Source organism: Rhamphochromis longiceps, linkage group LG5 (genome assembly GCF_057381845.1).
Source record: "Rhamphochromis longiceps isolate RC_006_pf linkage group LG5, R_longiceps_female_GT1.1, whole genome shotgun sequence".
Taxonomy (NCBI): Eukaryota; Metazoa; Chordata; class Actinopteri; order Cichliformes; family Cichlidae; genus Rhamphochromis; species Rhamphochromis longiceps.
Window position 1 is genome coordinate 29,208,920 of NC_140561.1, and position 27,817 is coordinate 29,236,736.

General features: G+C 40.3%; 1 protein-coding gene across 1 annotated transcript; it reads left to right on the forward strand.

The window, feature by feature from the left end:
- The first annotated feature begins 23,298 nt into the window (after window positions 1-23,298).
- On the forward strand, window positions 23,299-25,516 carry LOC146670287 (E3 SUMO-protein ligase ZBED1-like). Its single transcript, XM_085407111.1, has 3 exons — window positions 23,299-24,431; window positions 24,608-24,860; window positions 25,020-25,516. Exons 1-3 carry the CDS (start codon window positions 23,314-23,316, stop codon window positions 25,434-25,436), a joined length of 1,788 nt encoding a protein of 595 aa, XP_085263237.1. The 5' UTR covers window positions 23,299-23,313; the 3' UTR covers window positions 25,437-25,516.
- The last annotated feature ends 2,301 nt before the right edge of the window (window positions 25,517-27,817 follow it).

Sequence of the window (27,817 nt, forward strand, 5' to 3'; positions counted from 1 at the left end):
TGACTTGAAAAAATGTTCTAAGACTTGTGACTTGACTTGGACTTTTACACCAATGACTTGGAACTTGAATTGGACTTGAACCGGTTTACTTGAAAAGACTTGATATTTCACCCCAAATATAAAACTTAACATGCATATTATATAGAGATTGAAAATGTGACGTCATTCACGGGTAGAACCGCAAAGGATTCTGGGAACTCGTGGCAAGCGGTACTAGCGCACGCAGGCTTTCAATTAAAATCAGTCACACAGCGATAAAAAGAAACACAAAAATGTCAAGAAGCTGTTGTATTATTAACTGCAATAGCCGGTCGCATGACAGCCACGGGAAGCCGACGGGTAAAGAGATCGGTTGTTATCGGATTACGTCGTGGAAGAGAAATTGTTCGAGCCATGTTTCCGAAGTAACAAAGAGGCGACTGGATTGCAGCCATTCAAAGATCAAATATAACGTCCTAGAACACTCCAGCTCACAGGTTAGTCTGCTCCAAGCATTTACACAAAGGTCAGTCTGCTGTTGTAGTTAATGCGTCATTTTTCTTAACATAATTGGTGATATAGGTTACAAGCAAGTCTGGCGCTGAACAGAAATTGTCGCGCTATGCTCCTTTATTTATTGTGCATAAATAGTAAATTATCCTGACACAATATTGCGTTTCGCTTCTGTTATTATGGTACATTGACAAAAACATATACTTTTATTCACAGGATAAAACAGGTTTTTTGTATCACTAATTGCCCAGTACGATTACAGCATACAATATTATTGTCACTGCTACATTTCTGTGATGCTACCAGAAATTATTTCCACTACTAATTAATTACCGTTGAGCTCAAAGGTTATATTAATAAACGGTTAACGAATGTGTATTTATGAAGACGATTTGTGAGACTGGTAAACTTATGATACGTACGATGGTCTTTCGTTCTACACGGTGCATTTCAAGGTCCTGCACCCATCCGTCGGTAAACTGTACCTGGGCTTGTTGCAGTGACCGGAAGTTACTAAACTTCATGAGTGTATGCACTCACTCCAAGAACCGTATAATTATAAATATGCATATAAATATGCTAAGATGAGATAGCTGACTTCATCTAACTAGCAAATGTTTTCCAGGCTACGTTGGTGATACAGTTTTTTTTAATGTGTATGATATTTTTGTCATGCGATTTTAAAGCTGGTCCTACAACCGCATCCAAGAATAACATGCAGCTTATCTCAGAACTGTCGGTGAAAATTATTCTTGGAGCTAAGTTTAATTGAGCTGCATTTTAAAGAGGTGCAATTTCACAATTTGTGTATATTTTCTAAGTTCACTATTTTGTATGTGTTGAGAAAAACACAGATTTTAAAATTACATGGTCTAATATTTACATTTAGCATATAACTGCAACATTATTTTTTCGTTTGTTTTTTTTAAAGACTCGAAAGGACTTGAAATTCAAAGTTTCAGACTTGTGACTTGACTCGGACTTTTACACCAGTGACTTGAGACTCGACTCTGACTTGCCTGACATTACTTGAGACTTGACTTGAGACTTGAGGATAAAGACTTGAGACTTACTTGAGACTTGCAAAACATTGACTTGGTCCCACCTCTGGTATAAAATATATCTTGTATTACAAGATTCATTGTGAAGAGCTGGGGTCAAGACTATGAGAAGTCTAAAACAAAGGCTCAAAACAGTGTGTTGATAACACACTTAAGGAATGGCATGTTTTTCACTTATCTTCTCCCGGTTCCAGGTTTCCTTGGAACCATCATGATTGCCAATGCTTCACAAAAGAGCTTGCTTTCAGTTCTTATTTTTGATCAAGATGTGTTTCAGTTTCCACATGAAACATCTGTCTGAGGGAAATAAAGGTCCCACTGCGATTTAAACTCAGGTCAGTGTGCTAACCATTATACCATGGACCCACACACATAGGAATCTGTTTTGATCTAATTGCCCCCCAGAAGGCTAGTTTTCTTCCAAATTATAGCTGTAAACATAATTCAGGACCCATGACAGGTATCAACCCAACTGTGACTCTAAATGGGATAAGCAGAACAAAATGGATGGATCATTCAGGTGCAATTTTAATCTTAACATTTACCATTAAAAAAATGTCTATCTTAATAGTCATACCCCCCTGGGGTTTGACTACTGGAATCAAAGTCCAGAGTGCTAAACATTACACCATGGAACCACACCCTGCAGGTAAGAATCTCATGTTGTTCTAAGAAAAGTCAGCGTGTTCTTCGAAATAACAATAAAGTGATACAAAGTGTCGATTATCTCTAGATTTACAAGATCATATAATATCTACCTTCTAATCTACTTCTCAAAGACAAATTATCGAATTGCTAGAATCAAAGGTGATAGGAACAATGGGGCGGAGTCAAAACATATTGTAGCCATTGTATGAATAAAGGCATAAACATTAGATGGATGGGGGGAAGTTGGGCAGTTACAGCCTCATTTAGCACTGTGTTTGTATGTGACATAGTGAGTGACATAGCACTCTCTGCATATCATATCTGTTATTAACCTCTGTCTCTCTTCCACAGCATGTCTTTATCCTGTCTTCCTTCTCTCACCCCAACCGGTCGCAGCAGATGGCCCCGCCCCTCCCTGAGCCTGGTTCTGCTGGAGGTTTCTTCCTGTTAAAAGGGAGTTTTTCCTTTCCACTGTCGCCAAAGTGCCTGCTCATAGGGGGTCATATGATTGTTGGGTTTTTCTCTGTATCTATGAAGCACCTTGAGGTGACTTTTGTTGTGATTTGGCGCTATATAAATAAAATTGAATTGAATTGAATTGAATTTGTATGTGCAGATACATTTCAAAACATGGAAGCAAAACTTCATTTATAGAGTTCTTAAAATAGGCAAATAGTGACTTAGCCCTTTGAGTGTTCTTGCAGAGCCTTTTGAATATCTTTTTGGCTCATTGCCTCTGTGGCCTGTTAGTAGCAATAGTTAAATTAAAATTCTTCCTAATTTACACTAATAAAATAGAACACTGCTGCATTCATCACCTGCATGTCCTTTGGAGCTCGGGGGATATATTGACTAGACTAAACCATAAATGTAATTTCCTTTTTTTAATGCAATTTTTCACAAGTTTGTGATATTCAGCACATCCCAGTGGCTGACTGATGGGACTGTCCTCAAAAGCTATGTTGTCGAAGTCTTTGATGTGGCTATCAAATAAATACTAAATGACTTCACACTTCAGAAGTCTTTGCACTTGTGTCAGGGATGCTTTCTGAGCTCTAATCACTGGAGCTCTCATGTGATGAGGCCACATAGCTCTGCATTCACACTCAGGCTGAGAATGCCTCTGATGTGGCTCAAGTTATTTAGGTCTGGCCCTGTCACTTTTCCACCAATACTCAGCAACAACAGTGCCTCACAGTCTCATCATTGATGGATTAAAGAGGCAAACTTGTGACTGACCAGTTGGTTTGGATTTCTTAGGTGCTCATAGATTTTTTAAAATGAAAAAAACAACAAAGTTTCTGTTCAACAGAGAGGTACTTTTATAGAAGTTTTCTACTTTAACTGAGCGCTGAGAGTGTTTTATACTACAAGCATCATTCACACACACATTCTTACTACACAGCACACACACTCACACTCCGATGGATACGCTGAAGGCAACTCACAGTTCAGTATCTTGCCCAAGGATACTCATAGGCTGTATCCCAATACAGGGTCTGCAGCCTTAAAGTACGCAGCCTCAACGATCCTCAAGGGCCGCGTACTCAAAGACCACTAAGGCCGGAAGTGCGAGGCTTGTGAAATGGGACGGTCTAGCCTCCGTTGCGCTGCCCAGGTTGCCTAGCAACCATGATACTAACAGCTGGATACGTGTCATACAGCTTTGTTTGACAGAAATGAAGGAGAAAATCTTTTGTTCATTTGTTTGTTTCTACATGAGCTTTGATCATTCTCTGTAAGATTAAGCTCAGCTATTGAACGGCGTATATTTAAAGGCTTTAAAACCAAGTTAGTACAAACGTCACTAATGTCACATAACTTTGCCGACATGTGGCCAACAGTAATGTTTTAATGTTCTTCGTTATTAAACATTTGCACATAAATAAGTGACATCATATTCAGTAATTACTTTTCACAGTTTACTCTTCGGCCGCTCCACTTCTGCCGTCTGCGGCAGAATTCTCCGCACCGACTGCCGCGCTATGAATTGTGGGATATATGGGACCACGAAGTCTACACTGCCACAGCCTTAAAATTCAGGGAAATGAAGGACGCATTTCAGGGCCGCATTTCGAGCAGCCTTTGAATTGGGACAGCCTTCGGCGCGCCACTGTGATGTAATCAGCCTTGAAATACGTACTTTAAGGCTGCAGACCCTGAATTGGGATACAGCCATGGACTGGAATGGCCAGGGATTGAACCATCATCCTTCTGATTGGTTGGGTTGCACTTGTCTCTTAATGCAGTTACCTGTATATTGGGGAAGCATTACTCTTTGCAGTACATGGCAGTTTTAAATCATATGGTTCACAGTATGTACCACTTTAGCCACACTTTACATATATTTATGCATTTACATCACTCAGCTACAATTTATACTCAGACTAGATCGTTTTGTGTTTGACATAATATATAAAATTGCTTGAAAGGAATCTTGCAAATAGGTCAAGGTTAGGATGGCCTTCTAGGCTCTCTCTATGACACAGTATATCTTTTCCAACGTATTTCTCAGAAAACATTTCGATGTAATGATTTTTATTGCATACATCTCCAAGGTCACACTAAAATTTGAACTCAGCTCTCTGGGTTTCAAGGCCAAAGTGCTAATTATTACAGCAGAGAATCACAAAAATGGTTTGATCTAATACAGGGCAAGTCTGTACTGAAGCCTTTCCAGCTCCACTCTGTTTAGCTGACGTTTGGTGTTCATCGACTCCTGCTCAGTTTTTATCTCCAGTTATACAGCGAGTACAGTGGATTTATTACAATATGTACTGTGCGCTAAAGCATACACAAAAAAGAAAAGAGTGTGACGAGCACTATAGAGGTGTAAAGCCGGGTGTTAATTCACTTGATGGCAGCTGCTGCTGACGTGCTGATGTGATCTTGATGTATTACTTTTACCTAGTGTGTGTGCACTACATGTCAGTACAAAACCAAAGACGTGGTCATGTACTGACAAGTAGCAGCTTTGTAGGAAAAATGGCCATTACGTGGCTAAGCATTGTAGCCAAGCGTAACAGACAGAAGGACATGTAGCACACGTAAGCAAGGCTCCATACAAGTGCTTATTTAAAAAGGCATGTGTCCCACACGCACAAAAATAGACCATTTCAAGGCTTATGAGGGCCTGGATCAATGTGTCCTTGAATGAAAAAAAAAAAACAGCTCTTTTCTTCTCACTGAAGTGCTAGAAATATTACTGACCTCCTACTTTATGTCTCTTTTTTCTGTATTTAACACTAAGCATCTGTCCTCGAATGTAGGTTCATATCCACCTGCTTAGAAAAACTGAGTAAATGGGCAGATATCAGATGTTTATAGCATATTCTCCATACTGCTACCCCAGATTTCTTTATATTTTATATTAAATATTAAAAATATAAATGGGAAATAGCTCAAGACTGCTTTAAAAAGTACAAGAAAGCCTGTCTCCTTGGAAACAAAATAAAAAGAGTTTTGCACAGTCATGTATACTATCTAATCCATCTACAGTTTCTTTTTCCATTCAGATCACTCATGTTGTAACCATGTTACCGTGTTGGTGCTATTATGTACAAAAAACCATCTGCTGACATACACCTCCTGAGGTATGAGGAGGTTGGCGGTGTCACATGCTTGACAGACTGTGAAAGAAAAGCAAGTTTGTGATACTGGCTGGTGAGAAGATGACTGTATAGATGCATGTTCTCCTGTTCCAAGTTAGTAGAGATTTGGACTTGCAAAATGAGTATTGTTAACTGGAGCATGTTTTCATCTGAACACACTGTTCCATGTGTCCTTCTGTTACTGTGGAGCAGAGAGGGAAACAGTGTGGTCTTCACCAGACTGCATATCTGCCTCGGTCCCCTTGGTCATGTTGAACAGTTAGTTATGTTTTGTATTTGGTAGTTTTTGTCTGTGTGTGCGCGCATGTGTGTGTTATAAGTTACATAACATCATGTCAGTGCTGCTTGGCAGAACACACGTGTGATCTCATTACTAAATCCCTGTGGTTCTCTTGTCTGATTGATGTACATGCACAACATTTGTGTTTGTATATGAATTGATAGCTGTTTAAAATATACTTCAGCTTTTAAAGTAATTTATTGTCATTTCATAGAGGTATCTGTAAATAAAAAAATCTCCATTCACATAGAATAGCTGAATCGTGAAAAAAAGGGCTAAATTCCAGTTTGACTAAACTCTGCCAGGTGTTTCAGGAAGACACACCATATTCAGACTACCTGCACTTTCCTTCCACCATTGTAAATAACTCCAATAAAGGTAGAAAACCACAAAGACTGTGAATAAGCACAGAAATCCTCTCATAACAGTAGCAAGTATAGCCCTTTGCTTTTACTGATGCTCACAAAAAAGAGCAAATAGTTTACTTTAAGATAACAAACCAAGTGTGTGAGAGGAATAATAATAAGCTTATAGGCCATTTAAACATAAGTTCCTGAAACCAATCCACAACAATAAAAGATGATTTGTGGTTTGAGTGGCACAAAAACGCTAATAAATGAGTGTAAATAACCTAGTTCCTGTTTCTACAAAACATGACAGTATTGGATTAAGATACTTGGCCCACATTATGAATCCTCATTTTTTGTTAGAATCTGCTATTTCCAAAATCAAAAAAAAGTTTTGAATGCTATCAGTTATTTAAATGATCTAAACTATTAGTTTACATCTTGCTAATTTCCTGATATCCACCATTGCAAAGGTCACTGATCAAAACGTTGTAAAAATAGACTCGAACTGACTCAATAATTTGTGACAGCCACGAGAATCATACATGATGCCCTCATTGTTAGAGAAGGTTAAGCAGCATCTTAGGTTCACTGACATGATTCACTTTCAGATTCATTAACTTTATTCATTAATAAGCAGCAGCACAGTGAACCGCAGGGACCAGAGAGCTGCTTACTGAATGTCGAATGTCACCAAGAGCTTTTCACTGACTTTATTGAAATATCATCATTCATTTGAAACCCATGATATATATCTAATGTTTAATACGCTCTGATAACAGCTAATAACCCAACTGCACAGATTATTAGTGGGATTTGGTAATTTGAAACAAAATAGTCTGCTAGTGGGTGTATGCAAAATAACTTTCCTGACTTACTAGTTAAAAGCAGTTTAACATAAAGATGCTTGAAACTAAATGAGTTACCTACGTTTCAAAGTTTCAAAGCAGCTTTTTTGAAAACTCTTTTGATAGATTTGAATCCTGCTACAATTACAACACACACTGTATGGACAAAAACATTTGTGTTGCATTTTGTGGTAATGTTTTTTTGTTGAATTCACGATTTACTAACATCAGCACAAAAAGTGTGTGCTAGGAGCTTCATCAGATGGGTTTTCCATAACAGCTCCTGTAGGCCAGTACTAAATCAGAATCTTTTAAATCAATCTTTTATTGCCATTATGCCAAAAGCACAACAAAATTACATTATTATCTTATAATACTTAGACTCCATCCCCCATGTGACCCTGAAAAGGAAAAGCGGTAGAGAATGGATGGATATTATAATACTGACCCGGTATTTTATTATCAGCATGTCTAAAATGTTCCTATAGTTCACATTATGTTGTCCTCTGTAACCTTTAACTTTAAATTGATGTGTTTGTCAAGAACCAGGGGAAAAACAAATGCTTTCTGTGGGTGTTTCCTTGAATACTTTAAATGCTGCTGTGCTACCAGTGTTTATGTGGTAATAGCCTGCTGGGAACCATAACTCTTCTCTTATTCACCATAGAGCTGATGATGACTGCTTATTTCTTACAGCATAAACAGATGTTAGATGTACAGAAAGGAACATCTACATTACCAGCTTATCTGTTTGCAATTCGACTGAGATGCTAACTAAAAATTACAATTATTAAGCGAAGACACACTAATATGCTGTGTTTCCATCTGCCACAAATGACCCATTGTATGAGCTGAAAAATAACAGCCCTGAGGGATCTGTTACACAAGATATCAGGACAAAATGCCAGAAAATACCAAGATGCCATGACCGTTTTATGATGACAAGGCAGTTCTGCCTGCCGAGCCCGAGAGCAGAGACCCAGGCGCTACTGTGCATGTGTGCGTGTGTGCATGCATGTGTTTATGAATGTGAATTAGAGGTGCCACTTTGTCTTAAAATTGAGATCAAAATATCATAAAAGGAACTGATGTCTGTCCCTAGTAATTTGGTCATTATGCAACCGAAAATATCTATTACAATATTCCTTGCATGCACTTGTGTTTTTCACGTTTTTTCTTTCTCATTTCTGGTCACACGCTAGAAATACTGGAATCAACCACAGGCCAGACACCATGTTGCCATAATGAGTTGGTTATTGCAAAACCAGACTGTTAGCAAACCTTTTCATGTAACAAACATGTGAAAGTAGTGTGTGGTTTGTGGTTTTATCACAATCTTCCCATGACAGAGGAATGAAGAACATTATAAACAACATTATATAATCATATGAAAAATAAAATCTTTGTGTAAATTCGGCGCCCACAACACGTAACCTGAGTTCTTTCTCATTTCACAACAGTATATAAAAAATAATTCAGGAGGTTTTTGTGGTGACTGCAGACATTCATACCTGGGAGCTGCCAGCACGACCACAGTCTTCTGCAGCAGCTTTAGTGAAGTATTTAGGAGGTACATCTCTTTACTTCTCTGGCTTCCAAACAAACAACCCACTGGTCAGACTCTTCTCTGCTGTTTCTTCTCTCTGTTTTTGGGCTGTAATGAAGGCTTCAGAGGGTAATGAGGGTAAATTCCTCTGAAATTGACTACTGGCACATACAGCAGGAGGCACAGGACACAGCAGCCTCCTTTTTGTATTGTTTTTCCTCTGACTTTCACCAGTCAAACAGAGCTTCAAGCCATGTATTTTTGTTAAACTTTCCACTATTTCTTCTTGAATGTATTTAGCATTCTTATTATAATTTCAGAATATGATGTATAAGTTGTGACTTTTACAGAAACATGAATAATCATATCTCTTAAGTTTCTCTCAGTTGCACTGGAAAGCTATATACACTGCTCCAAAATATTAAAGGAACACTGAAAACACATCAGATCTCAATGGAAAAAAAATATGCTGGACAGCTACACAGCAAAATCTCCAGTGTTAAATTAACACTGGAGAGTGTCTATATGGGTCCACACCTCTGAGTGTTAAATACAACACTGTTGAGTGTTAAATTAACACTTTTGACAGTGTTATATGTTTAAAAGTAACCTAGTCAGTTTTGAAGATTAACAATGGCTAACACTGAGCAGTGCTGATTTTCTAACACTGGAAAATAACTCAAAATGTTAGAAATATTCCAGTGTTAGAAAATCAGCACTGCTCAGTGTTAGCCATTGTTAATCTTCAAAACTGACTAGGTTACTTTTAAACATATAACACTGTCAAAAGTGTTAATTTAACACTCAACAGTGTTGTATTTAACACTCAGAGGTGTGGACCCATATATAGACACTCTCCCGTGTTAATTTAACACTGGAGATTTTGCTGTGTATGTTGGCATAGAGTGGGTAATGTGTTATCAACGAAAGGACACCATATCATTTAAGGAAATGAAAATTATTAACCTACAGAATGCTGGATTCAAAGATACCCCAAACATAAAAGTAAAAGAAATGAGGCAAAATTTCCTTCCAGCAATCAAAAATGGTAATCAATTATTGTTATGGTCCCCATGTGCCTGTATGCATGCCTCGGGGCGTGCTCCTAATGAGAAAATGGATGGTGTCCTGGGGAATGTCCTCCCAGATCGCCACCAGTGCAACACTGAGCTCCTCGGCAGTCTAAAGTGCAACCTGGCAACATCGAATGGACCTAAACATAATGTACCAGAGGTGTTCTTTTGGATTTAGGTCAGGAGAGCATCGAGGCCAGACAGTGGAATCAATTCCATCATTCTCCAAGAACTACCTGCATACTCCAGTCACATGAGGCCAGACATTGTTGTACATTAGGAGACACAGCAAACCTTCTGGCAATGGCACATACTGATTTGCTTTCTTCGAGGAGTTGGAAGTTGGACAATCTATGTAACCTCTGTAGGGTCTAGGTATCACCTAATGCTATCAATGACTCTAGCAAAATGCTGAAATAGTAAAAGAAAAGAAAAAACACTCAGAAACTATAAAGAGGAAAAAAATAGCAGTGGCCTCTACCTGTAAAACCATTCCTGTTTTGAGGGTTGTCCCATTGTTGCTTCTCTAGTAGGTGTGTTGTTAATTTCATTAACACCAAAGCAGCTGGAGCTGATTCACAATCTGCTTCGCTACTTAACTGGCCAGATTAATATCCCAGACGTTTAATTGATGTGATGCCATACTTAAATTAAAAATCTTTCTATTAATTTTTTTGAGCAGTGTATATATCTACAGAACTCTTTATACATTCCTTTATATCTCTCCAGTAACGGTGAATGCATAAGATGATACTTCATGGACCATCATAATATGAGTCACATTGTTTGCAGGATTTTATTGGGACCGAGGATATGAGTCAGTACCTCTTTTTTACATGTGCCTTTAATAACGTGACTTCATATAGCCATGTGAGTGCATTTATTTTGATGTGATCACATAGACATCCTTTTATTCAGCTGAAGGGCAGCACTGACTCATGGGAGGGAAAATGTTCTAAAAATGTTTCAGAAGTGGTCAGAACTGTTTGTGCGTTACTGCGCACCCAGTGGTGAAATTATCATACACTTGTATTCTTAGAGATTAAGAGATTACGATTTCAGTTTAATGGCTTCTCTATAGAATTGTTTTACCTGTTTGGTTTTTATCAGTATTTTACTCTTATAATTTTGAATCTAATTATCCAGCAGCCTCAAGGGAAGAAAATAAACTTGATGCTGGCTGCAAAAATGGTACAGTCCCCAATGTTAGAATTTTATAGGAAAAAAAAGGTTTATTCTTAAAGTCACTGTGGATACACCTTGCTAACCATTCTTGCATTCTTGTCCAAATATAGTAACTTCTGGTTCCAAAAGATGAAGACGGCTACAGGCAAAATCTTCAAGTCCATAAAATAAAATGTGGCTTCATGGTGCCTGCTGTCACTGCAGTCTGTGGGTCTCATTGCACTTTTAAATCATTAGTTACTAAAGCTACTTTGACCAGCATCAGTCGAGATCATCATTTAAAATGGAAAATGACCTACATGCTACTACACAGACAATTTGTCCATATAAGGTAAGGTCTAAATCAGGGCTGCCCAATCCCAGTCCTCGAGAGCTACTATCCTGCAGCTTTTAGATGCATCCCTACTCCAACACAGCTGAATCAAATGAATGGCTTGTTATCAGGCCTTTGCCAAACACGATGGCATGCTGAAGAGGTAATCAAACCATTTGATTCAGCTGTGTTGGAGTAGGGATGCATCTAAAAGCTGCAGGACGGTAGCTCTCGAGGACCGGGATTGGGCACCCCTGGTCTAAATGATAAACAAATCTGCATAAACAAATTTTACATTTGCATCTTATTTTCCTAGCAAAATCGATTGTGTCTTCAGCACTTACTAATAAGTTCCCAGAATTGTTTACATCTATGTCTTGCAGACAATTTTGATTGGTGCCTTACAAAACAGCATAGAACCAAAGTACATGTGAACACACTGGTGGTCAAAAAAAAATCTTACTTTGGCCATAACCAGCCATCGACTGCTTGGATGCCAGTTTAAATGCCACAAATCTGCAAATTAGTTTTTTTTAAAGTAAGCCATGATTTTTAAGTTATAATGATAAACTGTAATAATAGTAAGATTTTCCAACACCGGCTCAGCTTCAAGAGAGCTCACTGTAGCAAAAGATTCTACCTGTGTCCAATCAGTAACCCATGAGCTTTTGGTTATTCATTAGTGGGCAGAGCTATTAATCTTTATCAACCCTATTTGTTTGCATTTTTCTCTTTGATCCTGTCAAGGGACCAAACAAGTGTGCTTTAAGACCTCAAGGAAACTGTGTATTTTTAAATTATTAATTAAAGAATCATGCTAAAAGTTGTAAACATTTTTACAACGGTACTATGTCATTGCATGAAGTATACCAACCTTACAGTTATGATAAATAATAAGCACATAACATTAATAAGGTTAACAATAAGGTTGCAACACTTGAAAGTAAACTTTTATACTTGATTTTGTGATAGCTGTAACTACACATTATAGCGTGCAGTTTAATGGAAAACAAGCTGTTACATTTTAATTAGGACGTCTGTGAGCACCTTATCAACCTTGTTAACCTTATTAACAGCCAGTGTTGGGAAGGTTACTTTTAAAATGTATTCCATTACAGAATACAGAATACATGCCCCAAAATGTATTTTGTAACGTATTCCGTTACGTTACTCAATGACAGTAACGTATTCTGAATACTTTGGATTACTTAATATATTATCATGCTTTTTACAACAACGTGAATGTACTATTGCTGTGTGATTTATTACTATTACTGAAGGTCCGCGTCTCCGAACTGTAGTAAAGGGACCTCTGACTAATACGGCGGGGTCCCTGTCAGCTCGTAGCCGAAAAATAGCTCTACTTTGTTGTGTGGGTCAACTTTTCTTGCGAGAGACAGAGAGAGGCGTTGAAAGGCTGCTTCAACGGAACTTATTGTTTTCGGAGGAAAACACGAACACGGTGTACAGTCGAGTCTTAATAGCTTACTTACAACTGGGCTCGTCAGGCACTCTTCTTGGCTGCAGTGGTTATTATTATATTTACATGCTTCCAGCTCCCGTTTTTGCTCGATGACAACTCGTACCTTTCCACTCCCCTTTTTCTCCCTCCTCGCTCACAGACACATAACGTGTATGGCAGTCCATTCTCCCTGCAACACGGACTACACTGCCCATGATGCTACATTCTTTAGAGCTATGCTTGTAGCATTCTGCCTGTTAGCTTAGCACAACAACAACAACAACGAAAAGGCGCTCTCTCACCCAGGAAACACACAGTCGCTGAGAGAGAGAGAGAGCGTCGCCCTGTAACCATGGCAACCGTAACGCTGCCGCCTGGAACAACAGAACGTAGCTGTCAAACAAAACCCAAAAGTCCTGACCCGCGCCAAAATTAAACAGGAAAGTACCGCAGTGTAATCCATTTATTTCAACAAAGTAACTGTATTCTAAATACCACCTTTTTAAACGGTAACTGTAACGGAATACAGTTACTCATATTTTGTATTTTAAATACGTAACGGCGGTACATGTATTCTGTTACCCCCCAACACTGTTAACAGCAGGGTATAGTCAAATACTGGTTACCTGGCAGAAAAGCTGGAGATTTGCAGGATGTTGCCTGCAACTCTTTAACACCTTACTGTCGCTACTACTTATTCCACAACTTGCAGTACTTTAAACTGATCTGCTTATAATTTATTTCTTTGTACTACTTCAAAATAAGCACTGAAGTGATTTTAAAGTAACACAGCAGCAGATTGAACAGCTTGGGTAAGAACTGATTTATCACAGCATGTTTTTTTAGGTATAATCGGCATGGCTGCTTTGATTGGCCTGAATGCTTGCACATGAAGCTACAGCTGACTGCTGTTGGGTAAAGTCCTTATAAGAAAAATGTGTTCTTCAGATCGGGGGATGAAATTCTAGTATTTATCTTCAATCTGATACTTAGTACTAACTAGCTGGTGTGCATTTTTACTAACTGCACTTATGAATACAGCTTGGTAATTAAACTTGCTATGGTTTAGCTGATAGTATAGCACTCACCCAAGCACATCCAAATATTGTTATATCATTTGGCTCCCAAACATCCCAAACATCTAATTGGCTACATTTTTTTACATTTTTATACACTTTACACTGTCTATACAACGTATTCAAAAAAAAGAAAAGAAAAAAATAGACTGGAACTGATTTGTCTCTCCTGAAAAATTAGCTAAATTTTTCAGCTTACTGTGACAGCTGCCTTAGGGCATTGCAGATGGAGTTTATAGAGGTGCAGTGTGAACAGATGCATTCTGTCACTGGATTATAATCATGATAAAGCTGCTTTATGGCTCCTGTCTCTGGTCATATTGCACACCTGAGTCTAGTGTTGGTGTGTGATACTTTAGCTACTTGTATCCATGGACATGAAGTATGATAAGGTTGCAGAGCCAGGCGGAGACCTCAGAGAAATTAAAAAGGCAGGTCACATGGCAGAAAGGGCGAGTCCACGTGGCAGCACATGAATGCAAAACTGGAGATACTGCTGGCCTGGAGGTGTTTGGTTACATCACTAATTTCTGAGCAACCTCTCTCATCATGTAGTATCATCAGAGAATTAGATGAGAGCAGCTGAAAACATCCTATAAACAGATACAAGCACTTACCAATTGAATTTTGCCTCTTAAGTAGGATGCTTTCTATAGATCTTTGCGTTGATTTTTATCTTCAAGACACTTTATTGTCTTTTTTTTTTTTTTTTTTTTTTTGGCCTGTCCCGTTTGGCTCTTTTGCCCTCAGAATTGTTGTCTAAAGGCAAAGAAAGATGCCCAACGGATTTACTTTACCAAACTGACCATCCCAGCCTTGCCGTAATGGTCCATTTGATTCACCTTTTATTGTTTATTTTATTTTCACTTACTGAATACGGGACAGACTTGACTGGGGGAAAGAAGGGGAGAAAGAAAGAGGGAAAGAGAAACAGCTGAGAAGAGGGACGGGGGAGAAGGGCAAAAGACAAAAACCAACAGAACGGGCAGAGAAAAAAAAATGCATATATCAATCACCTGGATCACCTGCTGAGAAAGAAAAAAGAAAGCAAGCAGAAGAGAACAAGAGTAATAGAATAAACAACATCACAATGATATATGGGAATATGACAGTAAATACTAAATGTTAAACATTATTGTGCAGGACATAAGATCAACAGAACACAGTGTGCTTTGAGGTAGGAGCCAAAAAGGGTGTAGTTTGTGGGTGTGATCACCCGTGTGTACACCTGTGAGCATGGACGCGCTTGTTTTTTGTTTTTTCAAAAGGTTCCTTCATGTAATGATCTGCTAGAGGGTGTGGGGGGGCCACAGCCCCGTCCTCCAGGGCATGAAGCAGGTGTGGAGGAGATCAAAACTCCAGACATCCAGAGGCCCCCAGAACACAAGAGACCAAGGAAGACCAACAGAGGGGCAGCTGCGCCACTGTCCCGGAAAGAGCTGAGGAGAGTCCCAGATGAGGGCTCACTCAGCAGCCGCGGAGCAGAAGCCAGGGGGAGTTGCAGTGACGCGCCCGTGAGCTCCGCCGGCAGCCAGCTGCGCCTGAGTGACCGAGCCCCAGGCCGAGAGGCCGGGGGCACCCCACCTCCGAAGTGGCCCGAGCGAGCCCCAGGCTCCAGGCCCCGATAAGCGGCCGCCAAGGAGTGAGCCGGTGTGTACCTGGACGCCCACCCCCGGACACAAAGAACCACCAACGCACCGATATCTGAGGGGGTCCGCCACTGGCAGGGGAAGTGGTGGTAGGGGGAGATAGGCCTCCAAACCTTGGAGGTCCTGAGATGTCCCCAGAGAGGTGGCGCCTGACACCCAACCTGACATATAGACACAGACATACAGGCACACACAGATACAAACATCCATTCCCACCCTCATGCTCTCATATGCACTTACTCCACACTCAACCAACGTGGAGACAGACATAAAGAGACGTTGTACACACGATCACACTCCCCAAGCGTACTCTACAAACCGGGTCTAGGTGCCCCCGCCCCTGGAGGGGGGAACTGCACCCAGACCCAGGTGGTGTTTCCCTTTTCCCTGCGGTGGGGGGAGGCAGACCGCCCCGACTCCGCAGCAGCAGGAAGGCTCCACACTCCAGACCGCAGTCGGACGGCCAACTCCTCCTCCTAGCCCCCCTGCTCCAGCAGGTCGCAGAGAATGGGGGTGAGAGAAAACTCCAAACCTCCCTCCAGCTGCTCATTGTAGTGTTGATGCATGTGTGTTTTAAGGTGCATTTAAAACCCAGGAGGGCTTGGAGCTACCTGCCAGAGAGCAGCAGGTAAGCGCATGGTCCCTCCTGCTAGCCCTCAATGTCTATGTGTATTTAAAATTGAGAGGTGGGCAACGATGCCAGGGGTGGGGTGTACACCCTGATGGTACTTTGGACTCCGTGTATCGTGCCCACCCCCAAGATCCTATATGTATGTGTAATGAGAGTGTGAGTAATGTGAATGTCTAAGTTGTGGGATAAAATTGAGGCAGAGGCAGCCAGAAGGGGACAGAGGGGGGGGGGGTAGCCTCCTCTGCACCCTGGTGACATACCCCTACTCCAAGGCGGTGCATGTGTGGGTGGTTGTGGTGGAGCGGGAAGAGGGAGGCAGCTGGAGATGGGGAGGGAAGGAAGGGAGGGGCAAGTGACCCTCCCTGGGGCCAGCTCCCCCGCTGACCCCAGTAGGCACCCCCATACTCCGCGACCCGCCAGGGAAAGGGGGCCCAGGCCCATCCAGACCGGGGCCCAGTGCAGCAGCGCCGCCCGGCCCCACAGAGCCCGGGACAGTCCACCCAACCCCACCACAGAGAAAACTGCACCCACCCCACCATCCACTCATCTTCCAGACTACATAAGACAATAAACACCCAGGCTGAGATCTTCCTCCACCTCTCCTGTATCTCCCCCTCCTGCAGAGGGAGCTCCTGAGGAGAGGAAAGCTCCTGCAAGATGTGACAATCTCCCCCACCAGTTGAAGAGCCCCCCAGGTGGCTCGATGCACCGGCGGCACCCTGCTCCAGGGCTGGGCCCCCATGCACCCACCCGCCCACAACCCCGGCAACACACCAACCAGGACCCAAGCCCCCGAGGCCCGGTCCGGGTCCCAGCCCAGAGACGGAGCGCCCCCAGAACCTCACGCCCATCCCGGACCCACCCAGGGGCAGCCAGGCTACCAGGTCAGTAACCCACGTCCGTCAGCACAGACCCTCCCCTAGCCCCGCTGCACGCAGCCGCGAGGAAACAGTCACCTGAGAGCCAACAGAGCCCCTAACCGGACATGACACTTTATTGTCAGTATACAAGCATAACAAGCAGTCATTACATGCAATTCTTTATTTTATACACTTTATATGTATAGAATAATGAAACACTGATCAAGCGTAGGTAGTAAGCCTTTCTTTTGTGTGAGTGGAAGCATGCCTCTTATAGTGCTAACCCCAACCCCATTATTTATTAATTATTTCTAAACAAAACCAATTTTAATCAGGTACTGTTAACATTTTCAGCACTGAGTCAAGTTTTCATTTCATGTGTCTTTATTGTGGTGAACTTTTTTAAGAATAAAATGCTTCTCATTTACTGTTGCAGCTTCAACTTCAAATTATGTCATGTAAAGTAAATAGTAACCAAGATTGCAAATATTCTTTTTTTTAATACTTATTCTATGGATCAAGTGGACATAAACTCTTGTCCACCAGTATGGTCATGGTAATTTTTTCAAAGTGCTAGCTTACATAGTGGAAACATGATCTGTGGACTGCATTGTATTTAGTAAATCTCTTTATAGTTGTTAATTTCAGTGGCTCCAACTTTGGACCCAGCCTTTTTGTGGTGCTAACAGCCAAGTAGGTGCACCAGCATCTATTTATTTTGGGTGGAAATGTGTGGAACTGGGGGCAGCACGGTGGCACGGTGGTTAGCACTGTTGCCGCACAGCAAGAAGGTCCTGAGTTCAATTCCAACATCAGGCCGGGGTCTTTCTGTGTGGAGTTTGCATGTTCTCCCCGTGTTTGCGTGGGTTCCCTCCGGGTACTCCGGCTTCCTCCCACTGTCCAAAGACATGCAGCTTGAGGGGATAGGTTAATTGGATAATCCAAATTACCACTAGGTGTGAATGTGCGAATGAATGTGAGTGCGAATGGTTGTCTGTCCCTGTGTGTTGGCCCTGCGACGGACTGGCGACCTGTCCAGGGTGTACCCTGCCTCTCGCCCTATGACAGCTGGGATAGGCTCCAGCGCCCCCCGCGACCCTGAAAAGGATAAGCGGAAGTGAATGGATGGATGGATGTGTGGAACTGGTTGTAGGTTCCAGTGGAAAGGAGGTATGTGCGAGATATATGTATTATGTGACAGAGTGCTGTGTCAGGAGTAATGTCTGCAATTAAAACCTTTAATGGTATCCTCAATAAACTTTGAACTTTTGACCTTTAGAGGCAGTTCACTGAAATCTGTTTAGAGCAAACAAAAACGGGATTCTGACCCAGAAACACTAATCCTGTGTGGGTGGAGGTTTTAAAAATGTTTGTGCATTTAGAAAACAAAAAGCAATAGCAGAAGAGAAAAAGAAGAGAAAACATTTACTTTAGCAGTCGGGCAATGAACTGATTAGCTGCACAGCCCCATTTGCAGAAGCACACAGTGTACTAAGGATTCATTGGTTTTCCTGTCTGACCACATTTCCCCTATCTGTTTATTATTGTCTGGTAAAAAATGTATTATTTGCAAAATATATGAAATTATAGACTTATAACTGCACTTACAGTCATCAGCAGACTTCGAAAACATGTGCTGCTCTAGAGTTGTAGACAAGGTTTTTGCATGACAATGGCATGAGCCAGAGGCTGGAGCAGCATGTGGTGTAGTAAATATGTCAAAGCTTGTTAATATTTGCAGGTCTTGGCTTGTTATGACCACTGCAACAATACTGTACATGTCTGATGGTGTTAGTTTCAAACTGCTTGCTTCCTATTCAAGCCTTTGTCAAAGTCTGCAACAGCACAGTGCTCTGGGTTAATGGCATGTATGCTGCAATTATCAGAGACAAGTTGACAGGAGTTATTTCCGCTTGAAAAATATGAAAAAAAAACAACATGTTTTTCATTGGCACTAATGCCTTGTAATTGCTACTTGCTGACATCAACCTCATGCGGATAGACATCTTAATACTAGGATCGTCTAGAAATACTAGAATACCATTTGTTGCTTCTATACGTAACAGTTTGCATTTTCCATACAAGCCCACTGACAATTGTTCTATGTGTTGTTCTATAAATTCTATGTGCTGGAACTATTTCTGGTCATTAGGTTACCTCCTCAAGGTTTAAAATGGGCTGAATTATTTTGCCTTTGTAAATGATGTGATCACCATAGAGATGAAACACTACACATATAATGGTGGATTTACACCATTGAGCCTTGCTCTCAAAAACTGACATAAATGTAACATTGTCTGTGAAGTTGGATTTAAGAAATAAATGCTGAAAGTTAAAATTTTCAAACATGTTTAGCGCCATCGTCTGTCGTTACGGAACATGACATCATGTGGTTGTTTGCTTCTAATAGACTTATATTCATTTATGTTAGCTAACTAAGAGAATCAATAACTCAGAGAAAGAGAATGACACTAAAACTAAAAATCAGTCTAAGTGGATCATAGGGCTGCATCGACACCGATCTAATGAAGGCAATCCAGGACCGCTGGGAGACGACCTTACCTGCTGCAGCTCCGCTCCGGACACGAAAGGAGGAAAACAACAACAACTGACCAGCACCAGTCTGTCCATACCCTAACAGTTGTGACAACAGTGTATGTGAAAAATAAATAATAAATCCATTTAAAACTAATTTAAATCCATTTACATGCAGCTAGTTTCTGTTTTTCATCATCACAAAAGAAAAAGTCACTCAAGTAATTCTTTCTTGCTTTTCCTCTTGCGAGAATAAATACTAAACATAGAACTAGTTACGTCTGATAAGATGAAAGTGGTATATTGTACATTTTTCTAGGAAAACTGATGGACTAATTTAACTAGTAAAATACATGTGTCCCAGCCCTTAATAAAAAAGGGTGGAAGTAGAGCCTGAAAATATGGTATGGGTGAACACCGGCATTGGATAATCATGGCTTATCACCGTCTGTTTCTTCAGCACCTGTGGGAGTTTAAATGGACAGCAGTACTACAGCCTCAGGAGATATAACAGCAGTGTGATATTTTTATCTAGTCTCATACGCTTGCATTTAGAGGCAAATCAGTTTTAATTTCATTTTCTTAGAGCAACCCTGCTGAAAACATATATATGTTTAAACAAAGCTATAGTAAATGGCAAATAGGCTGGAGTCTTGCCAGAGGATAGTTCAGCATGAAGATTAGAGGACCCAGGGACTGAAGCACTCACGTTATAAACCCGAAATGATAGTTAAAACTGAACAGTGCCTGTGGTTAGGCCTAAATGCTATTTTCAAAAAGAAAAGAAAAACACATCTGCAGAGTAAATAGGGCATGCACTACAGCTTAGGCAAGTCGTGGTAGAATATTTTGTTCATTTTAGAGGACTGGCTTGCCTCTAGTCTGCACCCATTTTTCCCAGTTCCCAGAAGAAGAGACCACACACTGTAGGCACATTGTGTACCAAACCAGAAACCCACCAAAGTGAAATATGCCAATGTTTTGCTTTTCATCCAAAAATAAAAATAAAAAAATTGAAAGAAATTTAGATTCAGATGTTACATAGTTGTCAGTTAAAAGCTGTTTACATAATTTGCTGGTTCTGATATCATGTGGCTTCTTAATATTTGCAGCCTGGTAATACATGTATAATCCTGGCAATAAATTTGTTTAAATCTATAGTTTTTAGTTTGAATTTGTTTTTGTTTTTTACCAGTTGTGGTGCACGGGTGGTCACCATGACAACTAATTTTATGGATGATATTCTTTTTTACTAAATTGACCGTAATTAACTTGATTTTGGTCATTTAACACAAAACACAGCATTTACAGTAAAAGTTGGTAAGCCAAAAATGAACAGTGAACTTAAAAACAGTTGAAGAATGTTGATTAAAGTGGGAAGCTTTGGCAGATGAATTCATATATTTGTATGATTAAGGAGCTAGTAATATATTTTCTTTTCATGACTTTGAAAAAAAAGGAGTGGTTTTATGGGACTGAATCTTAAACAAATATTTCTTGGGAACTCAACCACTTGTTTTTTATGGGCGAGTGTGTTTTTTCTTGTTAAATTGACGTGGTCGCACAATTTTCTGAATTTTTCAGCAGCTGCTTGATGGAGCTGTTTTGACTGTGCAGCTTTATGGCAACTGGCTGCCCAGAGTGTCATTGTGCCGCCACAAGGTCTATGTGAAACAGGGATTAAAGTATGCACTGCAGTTAGCCATGTGGTCTGCCACATGGAAGGAGTGAAGAAAATCCAAAAATGTAGCTGTAAGCTAAGCTTTAAATTGGCTCTCTTTTCTTCCTTACATTGATGATTCTTCTCCTTGACTTTAATCCTTACCTTGGGTGCCTTAATTGTTCTAACTGCTGATGCAATTGTTGATATCATGTTTCATAATATAAATTTATTAGATTTAGGTTGGCACAAAAGTAAACATCCTTAACAGTTGGGATTGGAATTGATAAGAATTTAAGGATGCCTATTCTGTTATTGATATCATGTATCGATTAAATTCTTCATTGGGTCCCCATTGCCTCAGTCAACAATAAAACAACATCACATTCATGCAGATTAGGTGCATGTTGTGGGTCAAATGTTTGTGCATGTTGGAGGTATTTCCCTCTTGGTTGTGATCAGTGTTGGGGTCGTTATTCAAAAAAGTAATTATTACACATATTGCACAGAACAATAAAAGTAATCAAGTACATTACCTAATTACTCCAAGGAGAGCGTAATTCATTATACTACTTGTTACATTACGTTCATGTTATTCTGTAAAATAATTGAAACACACTAACTATCATTTAACGATATAAACAGGCCACACACCAACACAAATCCCTACAGCTATCCTGACAACGTGATCCTATGCATTCATTTCCCTTTAAGCAAAACAATCTGACCATCCTGGGCAAATAGTAAACAAAATTTTCAACCATCTTGGCTGAGGTATCATGTGAGCGTCTCCTGACATTAGCATAGCCATAGTCATTTGCATTACACTTTTAATATGAAACAAATAACAAAGAGCAGCTTTGCAAGAAATTTGTGAAATAAAAAACCTCAAGTTGCACACATGGAAAAAAAAAGTTGCGCACATAGAACCAGGCAGTACACAAACCAATAAACAAGTCTGCGTTTCTACAACAACATCAAACTGTAAGCTGATTTAAACACAACTTCTGTATTTAGTTTTTAAGTCTCATACGTTGGTCAATCCAATTGCCACAAAGTCTGTTCCACAAAACACCTTAATTATAATTATGATGATTATAAATCTACCTTTGTATTTTTGGGTACTGTGCAATAAGAGCATATATTTTCAAATGAGTAATGACGGTATGTTTCTGTCATTGTGACTGATTCTGCTACATATTGGTGGATATGCTGGCTGATCTTCATGGTGGCACACCGGGGGCATAGATTGGATGTGTTTCTAGAGCCAGAACTTTTTTGACATCTCAAATCTTTCAGGAAAGCACTTGTTGTTACTGTGCTCAGCAGCCCACCCACTGAAAATTCTAGTTTTTAAACTTTGTCTTAACTCATACAACACATTCCAAGTGTCTGGATGTGTTGCAAGTGGATTTTGTTACCTTTGGAAGGAGACAGATTAGCCCACAGACTGCTAACTGTAGTCTCCAGAGGAATCAAATGATACATGATGTAGCTGATATGCTCTACTCCTTAGTAGTTTCCTAGAATTGGCCTTCCTGGTAAGCCCCCAGAGAAGTTACCAAGAAGGCTCCCATTCTGACTTTCTCAGTGTTGTAGGTAAAAGAGCACTGTTTACTTTTTAATGAATACTAAATCATGTGTAGAGTCAAAGTAGAGATGATTTATCTCTGCAGGGAAAGCTAATTTCTCTCAGGGAACAATAACAGAAATTATATGATTGTAAGGAGCATACTTGATATATCTAAAAGCAAAACAAAACAAAAACAAAAAAAACACATCACCTGGCAATAAAAACTAGGGGTGTCAAATTATCGCGTTAATTGCGATTAATTAATTACAATGCTATTTAGCGCGTTATGTTTTTTAATCTTGTTAATCTAATTTTTAATCTCTTGACGTCATTGATTTTGTATGAGAGTTGCTATGTTATAAAATCCGTTTTTATGTGCTGGGCTCCTTGTGCTTGACTTGTTGGGGGTGGAGTCACGTCGTGAGGTCAAGGTGAGAAGTGGTGATTAGCTTACAGTGTGGATATGGAGGCGCATCTGAGAGTTGTTGGCCCAATGAACGGGAAATTTGTATTTCATAAATGCCCCGACGGCACCATTGACAAAGGTAAAGTGGTCTGCCTAGAGTGTAAGAAGGAGTTTGCTTACCACCGAAGCAGCTCAAGTTTGGCCTATCACCTCAACGCAAAGCACCCAGCCGCGAGTGCAGCAACAGCTAGCAGTGAAGACGTTAGCAATATAGCAAGCCAGAGCAAAGCTTTTCGCCAAACAAAACTAGAGAATACCCCTCGTATGAGCAAGTCTGCGACCGACAGGCTGACTAATGTTATTGCCAAGTGGATAGCGATGAACTGTAGGCCGATAAATATAGTAGAGGACGAAGGATTGACAGAGGTGTTGCAAATTGCGTCCAATGACCCGTCATACAAGCCGCCGTGCAGGACTACAGTAACGACCAAAATCAGCAAAATGTACGACGGCGAAAAGAAAAACAAACTTGAGATTTTGGCGGAGGATTCTCCCAACTGTGTTGCTATAACCGGAGATCACTGGACCTCAGCTGGCAACCACAGCTATTTTGGGGTGACTGGACACTTTATTGATAGTGAGTGGAACCTCAACTCATTTGCACTGACCGTCATGAGAACAGAAACCAGGCACTTTGCTGATAAATGCGCCGAACAGTTCCTCAAGGTAGCAAATGACTGGGGTATTGAAAACAAGATATCCACCATTGGCACAGACAGCGCAGCAAACATGCTGGCTGCTATGAGAGCACTTCCATATGAGCACATCGCCTGCAATGCTCACATTCTCCAGAGGACCATCACGGTATGTCTCGATAGCAGTGGTTTTGTCGGTGTACTGGCAAAGTGCCGCAAGATTGTTGGTCATTTTAAACAAAGCCCTGCGAGTACCACAGAACTTAACCAACAACAAGTAGCACTCGGAAAGAAGAGCGATCAACTTATACAGGATGTACCCACCAGGTGGAACTCGACTCTCGCAATGGTCTCACGCCTCCTATGTAACCGAGAGGCTGTCCAGGCTACGTTGGACCAACAGAACCACAGGTTGGTCTTGCCAACCGAAGCTGAGTGGGCGAAACTGCAGAGGCTGGAGCTCCTGCTTGAACCATGCAAGTAAGTTCAAATAAACACCTTCCCATTTTAATTATATAAACTACTGTTACATGTGTAAAATCAAAATTAATGAACATAACAAGGAACTTTTAAGGACAATTAAATTGGAAATCAGTTACACTTTGATTTAAATGAATCCAGCTAGGTTTATTTAGCAAACCTCTCCACCTCTGCAGGTATGTGACAGAGCTGCTGGGTGGTGAGGCCTACGTCTCTTGCTCTGTAGTGCTGCCTGCTTTTCGCCATCTGTACCGTGTCATGGACATTACTGATGATGATCCTGCCTACGTGGTGAAGTTCAAGAATGCCTTCCAGAAGGATCTGGCAGCACGACGAGCTAATGGCAACGAGATATGGTTCGAGGTGGCCACAGCATTGGATCCACGGTTTAAGGATTTGAAATGTCTTCCAAGAGAAAAGAGGGAACAGGTAGGACAATAAGGTTAAGCTGGACTAATGAGTCCAATTCATTATCAAATCAAACTTTTATTTATTATATGGAACACAAAGTTCTTTACAAGATTAAATAAAATAAAAAAAAAAAGCACTTAGTTTTAATCACAATCATTCATTCATTCATTCATTCAGGTGTGGACCATTCTGGAGAATATGCTCCAGGCAGCAGAGCCCAGAAGAGCAGATAGTCTCCAGCCCTCCACAGAGGATGATGGACCAGCTCAGAAGAAGAGGAGGAGCGAACTCCTTCTGGGGTCTGACTCTGACTCAGAAGATGGAATTGAGTCTGGAGAGCTGCAGCGCTACAGAGCAGAACCCAGCATCAGTATTGATGACTGTCCCCTGCAGTGGTGGTATGCTCACTCAGGAGTCTATGAAAAGCTGTCAGTCCTAGCACAAAAGTACCTGGCCTCCCCAGCTACCTCTGTACCCTGTGAGAGACTCTTTAGCCTTGCAGGCCACATAGTGCAAAAGAAAAGGGCAGCCTTGCTTCCAGAAAATGTTACCAGGCTGGTGTGTCTTAGCGACTGGCTGAGGAAGAAGAAATGAGACACATGTGGTCAGCATAGCTGCTGTGTCATTTGTAGCCTACTAGAATAGATTGCTTGATGTTCAGCACTTTTTTTTGTGATGGAAGAATACTTTGATGTGCTAACTTGCAGCACTGCAATGTCAGTTTTATTTTTCATTATCTGAAGCAGAGGAATTTCAGTGCTGTATTGCTCAGAAAAGAGCAACTCTGATGTGCTAACTTGCAGCACTTAATTTATTTGATTTTATTTGTATTTATTTTTCCACTTATTTTACAAAAGAATACAACAGTATGTAAATGGTTGCATCTGTTTAACGTTTGTTAAACAATAAATGACTTTATAAAGTCACTTTCTTTGTTATATCAGTCTTTTGGTCTGCCACAATAAGTTGAGGGCTTTCCTCAGCTATTTTTAGGTGAGATTAAAAAAGAGATTAATTAGATCAATTAATTAAAAATCATAATTAATTAATCTCTATTTTTTTTAATCTCTTGACAGCACTAATAAAAACATTAAAAAAAAACATGATCAGTTTCATAAAATCATTGCTTGTTTTTTTCTTATCACCTCTATCTTAATAATAATTGGAGGATTAAGAAATAAAAAGCACTAAGCAGTCACAGCTGTTATTTTGTTGACCCTTAATATTCTCCTAGTGCAGAGGCCACCAGCAGACAGGCTGAAAGTTATTGGTAGTGTAATGTATTTATGCTGGGGAGAATGAAGGTATATGAATTTAATCTTGTTTCAGTGTTGTGTTCCACATATTAACTCAACACCCACTTGACAAATAACTTCTGCAGTTCACAAATAAAACTGATTAGACTCAGATTTCTCCATCGACATTGTCTGTGACCAACAATGTAAAATATGCACTTGATATCACAAGCTCATGTACACAACACTGAGACGCAAATAAGAAACAACAAAATCATTTACAGGAATGCCAGGAAGGTTAATGAAACAAGGAACTTTCTGTTATGTAACCGAGCTCTTGTGTAGCCGCAGGCATTTGTTTACTTGAAATTCTGGCAGGAGCAATATGTTGATGCAGAACTTTATTTTGATACATACATACAACAAGCAGAGCCTGATGGTTGAGGTCATAAGCATAAACTCAATCCAATCAAACCTTTAACCATATGCACTTGAAGTATTTGAATATAAAAATGTAAATAAATTCACACATATAATATTTATGAATGTCGTCACATTATCATGTCTGGATAAAACATAAAACAACATTTTATTGAAAACAAAGCATAAACGAACGAAAAACCAATCTTTTGGTAGGTTAAGACTTCAGTACAGTATTTATATTTGGCTTGTGCACAGGTCGTAGAGTCAGATTTAGCATTAGCTGTTGAGGATTGTACCTTATTATACCTTTATGTGCAGAAACAATGTCACATTGGTGTCAATAATTACTGTTATGGTAAACTGAGTGGTACTTGTATAGCAAGTTTCTACTCCAAGAATCCAAAACACAAGCCTCAATCATCTGATCACAGACATTCGTACAAGTGCTTTTTCTAAGTGCTTTTAATCTAACATTCACACAGACACACACTCTGATGGATGCTTTGGTTTCAGTATTGTACACAAGGATACTTTGACTTGGTGATTGGAGGTGCCACGGCGCAAACCACTGACCTTCCAATTGGTGGACACCTTGTGCTACTTTCTGCCACCTGTGACAGCTCTCCACCTAATTTGCAACCAGAAAATCAGAACACTAAGTAATATGCTAATACTAGGAACTTTGTCAGGAAACAACATCCTCAGTCTGTGGATGCATTGCACAGACAGGGTGACTGTGGCTAGTGTTATGTAATATACAAATGAGTTACAAGAACTTTACTTAACCAAAACTGGAGCGCAGACTTCCTGTTTGTATAATTAACTGCATAATAATAGAAATCATTTGTTAGATAAAAGCTCCTCCTTGAATCGCTACCTTATCGTGGTGGAGGGGTTTGTGTGTCCCAGGGATCCCAGGGGCTATGTTGTCTGGGGGCTTTTTTTGAAAACCTGTGCAAGTTATTGTAAGGAGTTTATGATTGAGACAGTCTAACTATAGACAAAACAGCTTACATGTGAAAAAGAAATTTTAACGTGTGTGTGTGGATTGTGGTTTGGGACAGTCATTTTTCCACCCTGCTGATATAAAACCAAATGAAAATTCAGTAAACAGGAGTGGGGGGAAAAAAGCAGTTCAGAAATGTTTTTATCTTCAGGCGGCAATAAAGCTCCACTGTGGGAAAGAGACCTGAAATGTGAGTGGTTAGGTTTGGAAGCTACGGATGTTTTTGTAGAACTAATAAGACCACAAACACCAAGACAAACAAATCATTGACAACAGGATGGTTTGGGATGACTAATTGCAGTGTTACTCGA